Genomic DNA, 17,230 nt, shown 5'->3' with positions numbered 1-17,230 from the left:
CCAGTCTGAGTAGTGGCCCTTCCCTTAATGCATAGCATTATACATGTCCGCAAGGAGATGTGTTTTGCATTATGGGAGATACTAAGACTAGGAGTGATGAGAGCTTGGTCCACCTTTGCTCTTAGTTGCCTGGTGTTGCACCACCTTACCTCAGTCCTGAATATTTTCAGGCACAAACTTTGTTTGCTTACACTTGGATAAAGGATTAAACTAAATTTATTATATTTCTCTATTGATGTTATTTTAGTTTCAATAAATTCACCGGTGATACTTCCTAACTTGTTTTGGTAAATACTTTTTCACTTTTGATTGCGATAAAATAAAAATACAGAAAAGACATATTTATTGTTTATAAAACTTTACGTTATATCCTTATCTCACATACCTCTGACATAGCCATATCTTGTTCAAGGCCAATGTCTAACTTGTCAACAACAGCAAGAGAAGAACACAACCACAAAATAAAAGAGATGATCTACAAATAGAAAAACATGAAAATTTCAAAAAATAAAAAAATTAATTAATAATATATATATGATTTTGCACACATGAAAAATCAAACATATCATCTCAAGCTTCTACTGAACAAACCAGAGACCACTTAGTAATCTAAAACCAAACACCATGAGACAATAAACCTCAATAACACCCACACATACTACACATTCAGTTTAATCCTTTATCCAAGTGTAAGCAAACAAAGTTTGTGCCTGAAAATAACTTCAGGACTGAGGTAAGGTGGTGCAACACCAGGCAACTCTGAGCAAAGGTGGACCAAGCTCTCATCACTCCTCGTCTCAGTATCTCCCATAATGCAAAACACATCTCCTTGCAGACATGTATACTGCTATGCATTAAGGGAAGGGCCACTACCCATGGCCTTCTCTTCCCTTCCACTACCCATGGCCTTGCACCACCTTACCTCAGTCCTGAAGATATTTTCAGGAGCAAACTTTGTTTGCTTACACTTGGATAAAGGATTAAACTAAATTTATTATAGTCTAACCAAGTGCAAAATAAACTTCCAACTACACATTCAGTTTTTGCCTGTTTCCACAGGCAAAAACTCAATTGTGGACAACAGCAGTTGGCAAATATTTAGACAGCAGATATCAAGCAAATAGATGGTAAGGAATTGAATGCCATGCTAAGAATAGAGGAAGCTATGTTTGATACATTTTGAAATCAAAAAGGAAGGACACAAGCCTTAATGTCTTCCTTATTAAAACCATCAAAAATAGAAAACTGCAATATAAATTTTTAATACATGAATACATATATCATATCCATAGTACTTTTTTGCTATAGGTTTAACACCTTTCATAGGTGGAATTAACATAATATAATAGAATATAACACAGACACACACACATAGTAAATGTTTGATTATCCAAGTTCAGGTTATATAGTTTATAGATTATCTGTACATGATTTTTTCTTTATATCAACGAGTATTTGGTTCATAAAATTACACACACACAATGTAAATATATACATAGAATATTTGTTTCAGAATGAACCACCACAGTTTTGTAAGTAACAATCATGCCTTTTAGTTGGAAAGACCAGGGTTTGAAATTCAAGAAGATGTGAATTGCCTTTATAAGGGCCTTTCACTGAAGATGAGTTAGCTGAGTTCATATGGAAATGGCAAACTTTTTTCTCCAGGAAACCTTTTTTTTTTTCATCTCACAAACTAACCAGAAGAATGCATGCAATTAACAGATATAATACACTAACCTCATAGCCTTAGTTGCTGTATGCATATGCTTGAGTGCACAAGGAATGGAAAGTGTATGAGAAAAGCAAAGCATACAGAAAAATATGGCAATGGATTTCAAAATGTTCATATCATGAACAAAAACAAAAAGTACTGGCAGGAATTCACAGTGGACTATAATAGTGAGTAGGTCTTTCAAAATGAAAGAGCTGAAAAAGTCATCTTATGAAGGCACAGTTTAGCCTTACTTCAGTGGTTCAATCAAACACAAGCAGGGAGGAGAGAGACAGAGAGCTGGCAATTAGAAAACATTTCCAACTGCCAGTATGTCTGATTCTATCTGATTATACAGGGTGGTTCAAAATTCCACGTACAAACTTTGAGGGGAGGTAGAGAACATCAAAATCAACCATATTCACATAGGAAAGCATGACCAGAAATGCCACCGAAAGTGATAGGTGGCACTATTCCCCAGCATTCCAGATGAGCAATTGGGGCTTCCTCATTCAAGCTTTCGAAGTTGTACGAAGAACATGAGTCGTTTTACAAATGCTGAGAAGGCAGACATGAACCTCGTTTACCATATTATGTATCCAACTATTATTGAACTGTTCAGTTATACCTAATAAATAAAGTTTTTTACATTACTTACTGCCTTATGTTATTTCTATATCTTTGTGTCCCTGTTAGTACCTTCTGGTGTCATTTCTGGTCATGCTTTCCTATGTGAATATGGTTGATTTTGATATTCTCTACCCCCCCCCCCCCCCTCAAAGTTTGTACATGGAATTTTGAACCACCCTGTATACTGATCCAGAAATCTTTTGAAACTAGTTTCATGTTTATCCTACAATAATAGTAATAATGGAAATAGCAATACTTATTAGGTGATGGAGCACCCCTTACTAACCAAAGGCAACTTTACATTTAATATAAACTTTAGATTATATTATGGACAGTTAAAAGAATGCACTTGGTAGTGCAATTTCAGAAAGTAGGGATGACAATATATTTGGAGATGAACTTGGTGAGTCGAAATGTACAGTATGAGAAAGGTGTTGAGAATGGAGTTCAATTATGTGAATTTAGATGCATACTATAAATAGCTGAAAATGAAACATGAATATACTCACATCACTCTTCAACCAGCCAAACTCCTCTCGATACATAATCTCAACCATGAAGCAAACTCACAGTCAGTTTTAAACTGATCATTAGCTGACAATGTTTTTTACCCACAAAACATTGCCACCATCATGTTGTTGGTCCTGTATATACTTTACCAGTACAAAATCAATAATGGAAAAACTCACGTAAAAAGATTATTTAATAGTATAATTTTCGCCTGTATGTCACAGGCATCTTCAGTACATTTTAAGCTCAAATTAAACAATAACTGATAATTCCAAAAAGTGCCACCTAAGTAGCTAGTGTAAGATAACTAAAAAGGTCAAAACATTTTCTAACAAAAAAAAAAAAAAAAATTATATATACAATAAAAAGTTAGGAAAGATTAGCTGAATTATAAAGTACTATCTCCCATAAAGAGAATAGACGTAAACCATCAGATCTGTTTAAGTTAGGTGAGTGAAGTAAAGTTTCATATGTTTCTTTATAAAGCTGTTCCATGAGGAACTGACTTTTGTGAAGGACTCTTGTCTTTTTCCAATGAACTCTATGTCTAGTGATGATGACATGTTCTGCAAGTCCAGACTGTTCAGGTTCAAGGTATTCAATATAAGATTGGTGTTCTTCTAGCCGAATAGAGGCAGATCTTCCTGTTTGTCCAAAATAAGATAATCCACAAGAGCAGGGAATCTGGTAGACACCAGGATAATTAAGATGTGGAAGCTTGTCCTTAGGAGAAGTGAGAAAGGTGGAGATTTTTCTGAATGGTCGAAAGGCAACAAAAATATTCAGTGATTTTAAAACTTTTGCTACAAGTTCACTAATGCCTAAGGGATAGGAATGCACATTATTTCTTCTGTATTTGAAGAGGAAGACAAACTACTCATAGCTCTTTTGATGAAGGAATTCTTATATCCATTAGATAGAAAGGAAGAAGTAATATATTGCTGTTCTTTCTGTAATAGATCGTCTGAAGAACAAAAGGAGTGGGCACGATGAACAAGTGTTTTAATAGTTCCTACCTTTTGACTGGGATGGTGATGAGATTCAGCATGGATATAATGGCCTGTATGAGTCTACTTTCTATAGACTGAGAAATGCAGGTTACCATCTGGTTGGCAAAGAATTAGAAGACCTAAAAAGGCTAACTGCTTATTTGATTCTACTTCTAGGGTAAACTGGATCCTTGGATGAAGTGCATTTAACTTAGTGAGAAACTGTTGAAGTTCATCAGAAGAGCCATTCAATATAGCAAAAATGTCATCGACATATCTGAACCGATGAGTAGGTCTGGGAGAAATGTTGTCAAAGATACGTTGTTCAAAATGTTCTATAAAGAAGTTGAGGATAGCAGGAGAAAGAGGACTGCCCATTGCTGTTCCTTCAATTTGTTGATACAACTTATTTTTAAAGGAAAAATAACCAGAATGTATTACAAAATCAAATATTTTTACAATGTCTGAAGGAAATTCCTGTTGCAATAATTCAATAATTCAAAGCATTGAATTATTATATACAATCCATTAATAAGTCACTGATATAAAGGTTAAACAATATTGGTCCCAATACTAAGTTCTGAGGAACCCCATTTGTAACCTTCTGCCTCCTTGTTGCTGCTCTCTCATACACAATTCTCTAATATCTATCTGACAGCTAATCCCCAATCTAGTCCACTAATCTAATATTATAATTATTATTATTATGTGACACCTCCAGGGAGTCCAAAGACTCATTGAGGGATGAGTCTTTGGTGAGGGATATCCAAACCCATAAGCTGTAACTTAGTTATTTGCTTATTGTGTGGCACCCTATCAAATGTCTTTGTAAATTAACTAATTTAAAATTAACTGATTAAAATAATACTTAATCAATTACCTGTGTTTGTAGCAGCTGATTAAGTAATAATAATTAAAAACTGATAAACAGTAAATAAAGCTGAAAATTAAGTTGCCAATGATTTTTTAATAATAAGAAAGTGAGGAAAATACAGGTGTCACATAAATTTGTAAATATTCAATAATTCATAAAAAACAGAAAAATTGATATTTTAGAGTGCAGTTTGCACGAAAGTGAATCATAAGGAGGGAGATTTTTTTTGGTGGGGGAAAAAGATTAGTTCAAAATTTCACCAATAGAGGGCAACCCCAATGATGGTAGTCAGAATGGCATTGAAATCTTATTTACACATATGCAGGAAACCTGTTATATATCACTACAGTAATTGTTCAACATGTCCACTGGCACAAGCAATTATATGCTGCAAAGTGGGTGAGAATGCTATTTACAGAAGGTTGGAGAATATCTGGGTGGATGCAAACAACTTTGCTTTAAAATCTTCTAAGAATTAAACTAAGATTAAATTCTTAGAAGATTTAATCTTTTAAATCTTCTAAGAAAGATGGGCTCATCAGATACACTTGGGACTTTGAATAGCCTCACAACCAAAAATCTACTGGTGTGAAGTCCAGGGAACGAGGGGGTCATGTGGAGTTACAGTTATGGCTGATGAGCCGTTTTTGGCCAAATGTGTTGATGAAAAACTGCTTCATGGGAAATGCAATGTGAGGTGGTGATCCATCCTGCATAAATATGACTGTGTGAAGAACATTTTTTTCCCACAAGCATGGTACTACATTCTCAGTAAATGTAGTACCATGTACACAGTAAACTCCTGTGTGTGTATGCATGTGAATTGTCCCAAATTCGACAGTTAACTGTCCCATGCAATGGAAAAGGCATTTCGTCTGTCCAAAAGATGTTGTCCAGCCATTGTGGACCTTCTCGACTTTCATCAAAGCCAACATTGCAAATTCCTCCCACTTAGTGGTATCACTTCGTAACAGCTAGTGAAAAAATTGCAGCTTGTACGGATACAAGTTCAACACACCATGAAGGATGCAGAATATGGATGTTTTTGCTATGCCCATGATTCTTGCAGCTTCCCTTGCACTGCTTAGGCCACTCTTTGATTCTGCCACTACGGGTGTTCATTTGTGATACCACAGTGCTGGTACGGCTTCAGATAATATTGGTCTGCCAAGTGAGGGCAATCTGACAAACTTCCAGTTTCCTCAAAATGTTGTATTAGAGACAGCAGTCCGGCAGGAGCGATAGGACCTTTCTTCATTCTTTTCTGCATTCAAAACTTTCGTAAAGCTTCCACTGACGATCATAAAGCTTCTGTTGACAATTACCTGCTTAAGTAAAACAACTTCATTAACAATGCATTATCCACCAATGCATTGTTAACTTACTGTGCATCACAGCAACAAACCTTTCTTTTCACAAGAACATTTCTGTTTGCAACGATGACTGGGAATTTGCACATTCATTATGAGCTGCCAGAAGTTTGCCATGCATTTTATACGACTCTCATTTGCATGTATCTCACAAATGAGGTATGTAGTACAGCACCCCTCTATTGCTGAAAATTTGAACAAAATTATTTTTTTCTGCAAAAACATTCCCCTCCTTATGATTCACTTTCATGCAAACTACACTCTAATATATCACTTTTTATGATTTTTATGAATTATTGAATATATACAAATTTATTGGACACCCTGTACGTAACAAGTGCCTCAAAATTTATTTGTTTAAAGTCCCAGCAGTTTCTGTTTCTTGGAATTTTGTTATTGTGGCTGGCCTCTTGTATGCTTTTCAGAACGTATCTTTTATATATATATATATATATATGTTTTTTTTATGCTTAAACTCATGAAAATCACCGCACTTCATTCTTTTCAAATGGGTTTCCATAATCATCACTGATTATACTGTGCCAATAAACAACTGATTTTCTTTCTCATGCTCTATAATAAATCACTACAGAGAATGCTCTTTCTACTAAAGTGATGAACCAGATCAAAATAAATACAACAATGATTTTCATATTCTCAAAAAGAAAGTTTCCATTACGAAAATGTCAAAAAACTTTTGGACAGATAAGAAAAAAATCTCTAATATTTTGATAACAGAAATAAATCTGTATGTGACTTACAAATGATCAGAATATAATAATACTACTATTTCTGTAACAGTTGTTTATTTTATGAATATTAAACAAAAATATTTCATTTTGGAAATCAGATAATAATAATCAATGTTTGGTATAGGGAAGAGACCTCCATGTAGTCTTTTAAGAAATGTGCAGAACTTACCTGGGCTTCTGACCCAATATCTGGTATTCACCTTCTCATGGTGCAATCCATTAGTACATGTCTACCTGGGTACTAAAAGAAGGAGGATAGGCTTGTAATTTGTGGTTTATATGACCAAACTGTATGTTTTACGGTTAAAACCAAAAACTACGATACAATAACATGAAAATTCAAACATCTATACTGTTTTTGTCCAGGGCAAACAGTGAAAAGTCATCAGTATTGTAACAAATTTGACATTAGCAGAATTCAAGATAACCACAGTAAATATAAGAAAAATCAATGGAAAGAAGTGAAATTTGCAGAAGAATTAAAGACATACCACACTGTCATAACTGGCGTGAGAGAAATGAAGATCAACACCAAACATAAATCTCCTTGAATGGCAGGCAATATCATGTACAGTGATATGTGCAAACATCAAAATGGGAAAGAGGACAGTATTTCTTATATGTACTGATGGTCAAAGAGAAGGTTTTGTAAAAAAAAGAAGCATAGGAATTTTTTGAGGGATGCTTAAGGGTCAAGACTGGATAACTTGGAGGAGACCTCCACATGGCCTTTTGGGGAATGTGGAGAACCAACTAGGGCTTCTGACCTGATGTCCAATAATCACATTCTCGTGGTGCACGCTGTGGGATTCCACCTTGATACTGAATGAATGAGGATAGGAAGACAAATTTGGGATTTAGCCAAAAATTGTATTCTTACTGGCTTAAACCATAACTCAAATAATGGTCCAACATGATGAAATATCATGCCAGCTGGTGAGTTTCCCAGTTAAACAAACTGCCCCCCCCCCATTCTTTTCATTGTGGAACCAGCGCAATCAATGAAAAGTCAGCTAATGGAACAAACCCCAACTCAACATTAGAAGAGATCAAGATTGGCACCATCAACATAAAAAGCATCGGTGGAAAAGAAATGGAACTAGTGGAAGAACTGGATAAGTACCAGATAGACATAATAGGTGTTAACTAAACAAAGAAGACAAAAACAGGTGAGATCTTTCTAAGCAACAAATATAAGATTCATTTTCAGACAAATCATGGAGACTACAACCATTTTAGAATTTTTTTTTTTTTAATTTCCCACCATTTCAACCTTCATATTAAGGTCATCATCTGGAGAATATGCACACACACACACACACACACACACACACACACACACACACACACACACACACACACACACACACACACACACACACACACACACACACACACACACACACACACACACACACACACACACACACACACACACACACACACACACACACACACACACACACACACACACACACACACACACACACACACACACACACACACACACACACACACACACACACACACACACACACACACACACACACACACACACACACACACACACACACACACACACACACACACACACACACACACACACACACACACACACACACACACACACACACACACACACACACACACACACACACACACACACACACACACACACACACACACACACACACACACACACACACACACACACACACACACACACACACACACACACACACACACACACACACACACACACACACACACACACACACACACACACACACACACACACACACACACACACACACACACACACACACACACACACACACACACACACACACACACACACACACACACACACACACACACACACACACACACACACACACACACACACACACACACACACACACACACACACACACACACACACACACACACACACACACACACACACACACACACACACACACACACACACACACACACACACACACACACACACACACACACACACACACACACACACACACACACACACACACACACACACACACACACACACACACACACACACACACACACACACACACACACACACACACACACACACACACACACACACACACACACACACACACACACACACACACACACACACACACACACACACACACACACACACACACACACACACACACACACACACACACACACACACACACACACACACACACACACACACACACACACACACACACACACACACACACACACACACACACACACACACACACACACAGAGAGAGAGAGAGAGAGAGAGACAAGCTATATTACATTTCAAGCAGTATGCCAAAGCGACAATGATTTGATCAATGGTCATTCTACTGGCCTGACCTCTAGTGAAAAAAATAAAATTAAATAAAATAACTGCATCAAAGCTATGTTCTATTTATAACATCATCAGAAAACAGTTTCATATGGATAGTTTTATTACAACAAAAGTGGTGTCTTATTCAACATGAGAGTTGTTATATTAGAGCTAAGATCTCTTACATGGAAGTGGGTAGAATACGTGCCTTCCATATTCTTGGGATTTCTAGTCCATCATTATTGTTAAAATTAAGGTGGTTGATATATCAGGTTGACAAAAACCACCCTAATCTTAACAATACCAATGGTCTAAAAATCCCACGAATATAGAAGGCACATATTCTACCCACATAACCTTTCCGTATAACAGTTAATTATAAATAGAACTGTATGTAATCTAGGATCTTAACTGTAATATAACAACTCTCATATTAAATTAATACACCAATTTTGCTGTAATAAAACTCTATCCATATGAAATTGTCCTCTAATGATGATAATATTATAAATAGAATATAGGAATGATGTAGTTATTTTATTTAATTTTAATTTTTTTTTTCACTAGAGGCCATAATAACAGTTGGTCAAATCACTGTCTCTTTGCATACTATTTGAAATCTAATATAGCTTGTTGGTGTGTGTATATATATATATATATATACAGGGTGTTCAGGATAAATTTGACATATTTATAATTAATTATATTTTTCCGTAAGTTACATGTATTAACACACACTTCTCTTCATTTAAAAGTTTGGACCCTTCTTCATTCATATACAAGATGTCAGAAAGGATGGATAGCTGGAACCCACCTGAATCATGGAAGAGAATAACTTGTATCATGATGATTCGTGCCCGCCATCAAAATAAGGATATTACGACTGCTGCCCAATGCTCCCTGAATACAGTAAAAACAATCAGGCATGAACTAGAGACTTGCAATGGTGACTACGAGGATGTAGCAAGAAGAAAGATCCCTAGCAGACGATCTGATTGCGTTCGTACAGCAGAATTCCTCGCAAATCTGCAGGAACAGGTGTTGAAGAACCCTGGCATTGGAATTCGGGCTTTGTTCGTGGAGTTGCTAACTGTAGTCAAGCCCTGGATAACAAGGGTAGGCAATGGTAGGCCGTATGTATGGCAGCAGGATTCGGCCCCTTGCCACACCTCTGGAAAAAGTCAAAAATGGTTGTCTGAAAATTTCTACGACTTCACCAGTCCAAATGTTTGGCCTCCAAACTCCCCAGACCTTAACCCCATGGATTATTTTGTATGGGGCGCAGTTGAAAAAGACACCAATCGCACTTCCAGTAATACAAAAGCCCAGTTAATGGATAAAATTAAAACAGTTTTTGCGGCCCTTCCCAGGGAGACTGTAGCATCAGCTTGTTCGAGGTTCCGAAGCAGAATTGAAGCTGTGATCGATGCTAATGGTGGTTATTTTGAGTAAATCTTGTTGATAGTATTGTAATTAACTCTGCCTGTAATTTTTTTTTTGTCAATTCATTAAATTTAATAGATACAAAGAAGATTTTCTTTTTCCTTACGAAACTGTCAAATTTATCCCGAACACCCTGTATACCAACCAAGCAAAACCAACCAAGTAAAAGTGAGAACTAAAAGATGGAAAAATAAGGCATTGCATGGAAAATACCTTCACAGCATAGAGGACAGCACTGACAGCAACTTGACCTGGCAATGGTTGAGAAATGGAGCACTAAAGAAAGAAACAGAATCAGTAATTTTTGCAGCACAAGAACAGGCCATTAAAACCAACATTATGAAGGCAAAAATACAAAAAATTCAAGAAGACAGTAAATGTAGATTGTGCAAAGAAAAGGAAGAAAGGAAGGTAGACCACATTATAAGTGGATGCAGCAAAATTGCACAAATTGAGTACCGTAAAAGGCATGATAATGTAGCTAAGATAATCCACTGGCATTTATGTAAAAAGTATGGGTTTGAAGTATCTAAAGACTATTGAAAGCATAAAGTTCACCAGAAAGTGGTTGAGAATGAAAAAACTAAAATACTCTGGGATTTCAAAATCCAGACTGACAAAAGCTTGGAATGTAATACATCCGATATTACAGTGGCTGAAAAAAGTGAAAACAAGGGTGTTACATTTATCGAAATATCAGTACCAGGAGATAGTCAGATTGACAACCTAGAAAATGAAAAAATTACAAAATATTGCGATTTGCAAATAGAAGTTGAACGAATCTGGCAAAAGAAAACGAAAGTTGTTCCCATAATAATAGGTGTTTTAGGCGCCATCCCTAAAACATTGAAAAAACATCTAGAAGCACTCGAGTTAGATGGATTAAAAATTGGCAGGTGCAAAAGGCCACTTTGTTCGGCACAGCTTTTATTTTCAGAAAGTATGTCCACAACTCATAGGCCCTTGGGTAGGGCTCGAATTAGTGTAATATAACCAGCCTTTTCTTAAGACTGAGGAAGTAAATCAAGCTTTGATGAATATTATATATATATTGTTATTAGAATTAACTCGGGATGCATATATTTAGAAAATTAATATTTGTACTGACAAAAACCCGAGTATAACACAAAAAAAACTTCAATGAACCACGACTAGTTTCATTGGTGTCCTGACTTCTTCACGTGAGTAAGAAATAACACAAAACTTATAAAAACTAACAAGGTAAAAAACATGGACTTTTCAGCTTAATAAAAAGAAGAAGAATAGCAACAGTCATATTTGAAATGGTGACTGCATGCTAAAAGGCACACGGTCACCATTACAAATATTAATTTTCTAAATATATATATATATATATACTGCAGATGATGACCTTAATATGAAGGTTGAAATGTCGGGAAAATAAAGTAATTATTTTTAATAGAGTTGTAGTTTCCATAATTTGTCTGAGATGATGTCTGAGATGATTTATCTGATCACTGTGTAACACTAAAGGAAAGGAAAAATACAGGAAGTTATATTCAATCAATAACAATCAGGGAAAAGAAGGAATAGCCATAATATTAAACACTAAATATGCAGATAATCTGCTTGAATGGCAGGAAGGGAAGTATCACAGAGAGTAATGTGAACTAATATTAGAATGCAGAATTGGACAATGAGACATTTTTGTGCTCATGGTACCAAAGAAGGTTCTACAAAGGAAGAAATGGAGAAATTTTTCGAGGACTTAGAGAAGGCAAGCTGACACAACAAAAAACGCAAAGTTGGTCCTGGTTGGATATATAAACAACAGAATTGGAAATGTGCACAAATTCACATGGAGATAAGATGCAAGGAAAAAGAAATGTCTCATTGAATTTGGTATCCTCGAAAATGATGTTTTCCCACTGGTTCAGGATACAAGTGCATACAGTGGATTTGAAATAGGAAGTGATCACCATTTAGTGTTGAGCAAAACTGAACTTCATATTGAAAAGAACATGTTTAAGAAAGTTTTGATACAAATCAAAGTTGAACATCTATCACATGTGAACTGTAGATTCAAATACATAAATATTATTCAAGAAAAACTGAAAGAGTTTGATAAGAAAAACCATACCTTGGAGATTCAGTTGCAAATTGCAAACCCCAAAAAAAACTTCGATCGATTCAGCCAGAGAGGCATGCGGCGAGGCAATCTTCCAGTATAGAAAAAATATAACTCAATGGTGAAATCACGAAGCTAAAGAGACAGTCAAGGAAAAGAAGAAAGCATATCAAAAGTTCCAGGCAAGTAATTCAGATTGTGCTCTCAGAAAAAATGTAAATAAGCAAAGCATTTTGTAAAATTAGCTAAACAAGTCCTGAGAAGATTATGAAAAGAGCATTAAAAATAAATATCAGGAAGATGGTAAAATATTCTGGAGGCTATTGAAAGAGCTCAGAAATGGAGGAAAGAGTACTGTAAATGGAATAAATATCTGTATACTTGAAGTACAAAAAAAAAAAAAAAAAAAGCTAAAACAAACCTGAAATGTGGAAAGGCAGCTGGAGTAGAAGATGTCTGACAAGAAATGCTCAAATATGGAGGTATAAAAGTTTTACAGTGGCTACACTGCATAATTCAGAAAGCTTAGTCAGAGGGCTGAATTCCAGACAATTGGAATAGAACACTCATAGTACCCATCTATTAAAAGGGAAATAAAAATGAATATGAGAATTACAGAGGTATTTCTCTACTGAGAATTCCTGGTAAGATTTATGCAAGAGTTCTTGAGAAACAGCTAAGAAAAATTGTGAAGGAGAAGCACGGAGAAGAACAAGCTGGATTCAGGCCAACCAGAGATTGTCAGGATCAAATTTTCTCTTTAAGACAAATAGTTGAGAAATCAGGGAAATATAACAAGGATCTGTATTTAAGCTTGATCTGGAAAAGGCATATGACAAGTGCCAAGAGAACTCTCCAGTTATATGATGTTAATGGGACATTATATCAAGCAATACATAGTCTCGATTTGAGTTGTAAATCAGCAGTTAGAAATGAAGGAGGTACAGGAAGATGGTTTGATGTAAAGTCAGGTGTGCGACAAGGGCTTACATTATCTCCACTGCTATTCATCTATATGGATCACAATATGAAGGAAAACAGTATTAAACTTAATATCAAAATTTGATTTGTTAAACTTAGCTCTTTACTTTATGCAGATGATGTTATACTCCTATATAAACCCAAGACAAGTCTGCAGATTCCCTGATCAACTTGAATAAGTGCTGTAATAACTTTAGTATGAAAATCAGCATTAAACAGAAAAAGACAATGAAAACAATAGTTGCAAGTGTTGTAAGTGAATTTAGTGGAAGATTTAAGCTGTGTGAAAAAAAAAACGATTTTTAATTAGTGTACAGTGTAGTTTTTTATTGCAAATTGTTTTTTTTTTTTTTCCAGTTTGGATACAAGTGACCTTCAGTTGTTGTTGTTGTTGGAATTTTTTGTTATTTATGTTATCTTTTGCTACTTTTTTGTTCATACTTCTGAAAATGCCATCCATGAAGAAATGTATGTCAGTGGAATGTAAGGCTTCAGTACAGAGATCAACTTCTGCCTTCGATTTTTTGCAGTGGATGAGTTGCAAAAATTTACTATATATATGCTGAAAAATATACAAGATTTGTGGACTGCTTGGGTAAATGAGAGAAATGAAAACATTACGGTATGTGAAAAGTGTGTTCATAGATTAGAGCAATTAGAAATGGGAGAAAGTGTCAGTAATGTAAAGAACTTAGGCAAGAGTTAGTGAAAATGAAAAGCAAAATGAAACATCTGGAAGAGGGAGTTTGTGTTACAAAGAAAGAGTCAAAGGATAATCATATATGATTGAATGGCAACTCAATCATTAGAGGTGCGATGACAAAACACGTGCACAAAACATGCTTTCATGGTGGAACAATGAGGCAAGTAACTAATGCATTGCAGAAAAAGAAAGAACGGGCATCAAAATTATTGGTAGTCATGAACACAAATGACTTAGTTGGGAAAAAAAGAATATTGATAGAGACTTGAGGAAGTTGTTGCAACAGGTAAAGAAGAATAGTGTTGTTGTAAAAGTCATAGGTGTGTTGCCCTGATATGACAACAGTGAATATAGTAATGCCTGAATTGTGTGAGGCAAAGGGAGTTCGATTTGTAAATCTGTGGAGTGAATTTGAAGGAAAGTTGAAATGGTTTAAAGTTGATGGGTTGCATTTGAATGGGTTTGGTGTTGGACATTTAGAAAGGCTATTATTTTATGAGAAGGCACAAAATCAAGGTTAATGTAGCAAATGATCAGCCTACTTCTGAAGCAGGATAGCAAAATTAAACAGATTACGTAACTGGAGAAAGATGGATATGACGTTGAAGTTGTGGCTCAGCAGCACAAAGTAATGGAATGCATAAAGGTGAGGATGAGAGAGGTAGGAATGGAAATCAAATTCAAGATCAGGGAAACACGAGTGGTCAGACTGAAGAGAGAGAGAGAGGTGTGGTATAGCAGCTAGAATAGAAAATGTTGGTGCTGTAAGAATTGCCTCAAATACACAGGGATTGCTATGTTTGAACACAAAGTTAAGGAGTATTTGAAACAAGAGAATTGAGTTTGTTGCATTAATTGATTCATTTTGCCCAAAGATTACTTGAAATAAGAGAAATTTGGTTGTGTGAGAAAGCTGTGATGTCGGGAATAGAAATAAAATGATATATAATTTTCCAGAAGAAGAATAATGTATAACTGTTAATGATTGCAGAGGAATTGTGTCCACAAAGTATGGAAGTTGATAGTGCATGCACAGATTTTGAATCTGTGTGGTGCGAAGTTGAAACAAACAGGTTAGTATATCTGATAGGATGCTGTTATAGGCCAGAGAATGCAGAAAAATACCAATTGTGAAATGTTTAGCCAAATTAGTTTGGAATGCAAAAAGAAGATGATCCTGATGAGAGACTTTAATTACAGGAATATGGAATGGAAGGAGGAGACAGTGTATGGGAACAAGAAGAATGAGTTTGTGGAATTTCTGAGAGATAAATATCTCAAGCAGCATGTGACTGAAGCAACTAGAGGCTTTAATATTTTGGATTTGGTGATAACTTCACAAGATGTAGTTGTTAATGAGGTGTAGACACTGCTGCTAGTTGTTGATAGTGATCATGAAGTATTTATTTGGAAAGTGATGAAACAAAAAGAGATTACTGGCAAAAATGGATATATGTGGAAGTATAAAGTGGGTGATTATAGGAAGCTCAGTAGTCAGTTAACATCAGAATGTTTGATAGATGAGCTGATTGGAAAAGATGTTGACAATGCATGGAAACAAACAAGGTATCTGACAAAAGCAATGTATAACTGCATACCAAGTGTTAAGTGATTATATAGAGTAGAGTGAAATCAATGAACAGTGAAATCAAGCAAGCTGTGATGGAAAAGAAAATGCTATGGAGGCGGTACAAGACAGTTGGTGGTGATTGGATCCATGAGGAGCATAAAATGCAGGATAGAGGTGATGACCATGGTAAAGACAGAAAAGGTGCAGTATGAGAGGAGATTGGCTGGTTAGGCTAAAGTTAACTCAAGGAAATTTTTCCACTATATGGCAAGCAAGAGAAAGAATAATTATAGCAGGTTGAGAAAAGTGAATAGTGATGGCAGCAGAATAACAGTTGCAAAGTATATAGTGGAATTATTGAATAAGAACTTCATCAGCATATATCATACTGGTGTAAATGATGTGGTGCAATATATAGAAGGGAGGCGAGTATTAGGAGAATTGGAAGTGAAAGAATCAGAGGTATATCAAGAATTGGATGGGTTAGATGTTAATAATGCTGTGGGAATGGATGACATATCACCACATGTTCTTAAATAATGTGCACCACAGTTGGCTGTGCTCTTGACCTGGTCATTTAATGCAAGTCTTGCTATGGGTAGGGTTCCTAAGGAGTGGAAAAAAGGCAAAATAGTACCACTCCACAAGTATGGTTCTGGGACAGAGGTCTCCACTTATTGAACAGTCTGTTTAACTGTGGTTGTGGTCAAGGTCTTTGAGAGATTGGTTAGGAATAGAATACAGGATTAGGTTGATGGACATAGGATTCTTTATGATGGTCAGCATAGATTTGTAAAGGATAGGTCTTGTTTCAGCAATTTCCTTGCATTTTATGAAAAGGTAACAAGTGTGTTAGATAAGGGAGAATCATATACATTGATATTCTTGGCTTTTGCAAAAGTGTGTGATACATTTCTGCATGATAAGTTCATGTAAAGTTGTGTAAGACAAAAGTCATTCACAAAAGTTGGTTTAAAAAGAAACATGTGAAACATTACTTCACACCCCTAACCTAAACAGATCCAATGGTCTACATCTTTCCCCCTTGTGGGAGATAGTGCTCTATAAATCAGCAAATCTTTCCTAACTTGTAATTGTATATGCATATATATATATATATATATATATATATATATATATGTTAAAGATACCAAGCAATTTTAAACCTGGTTTTACTCCATTTCCCAAGTAAGCAAACAGACCAAAAGTCAAGTTTGCGCCTGCA

General features: G+C 35.8%; 1 protein-coding gene across 1 annotated transcript in view; it reads right to left on the bottom strand.

Moving 5' to 3' along the window:
* Positions 1-17,230, bottom strand: part of LOC150094662 (NPC intracellular cholesterol transporter 1-like) — a 559,930-nt gene that overhangs the window by 223,028 nt on the left and 319,672 nt on the right. The window contains exon 16 of the mRNA XM_090411614.1: positions 386-475. Coding sequence (XP_090267740.1) covers positions 386-475 — 90 coding nt within the window. The remainder of the gene's footprint in view (positions 1-385; positions 476-17,230) is intronic.

The sequence above is a fragment of the Typopeltis vanoorti genome, chromosome 21, assembly GCF_054136105.1.
Source record: "Typopeltis vanoorti isolate ZY-2024b chromosome 21, IOZ_Tvanoo_1.0, whole genome shotgun sequence".
NCBI classification, from domain to species: Eukaryota; Metazoa; Arthropoda; class Arachnida; order Uropygi; family Thelyphonidae; genus Typopeltis; species Typopeltis vanoorti.
The sequence above is the reverse complement of the archived record's forward strand: the minus strand, read 5'-3'. Positions and strand labels throughout refer to the sequence as shown.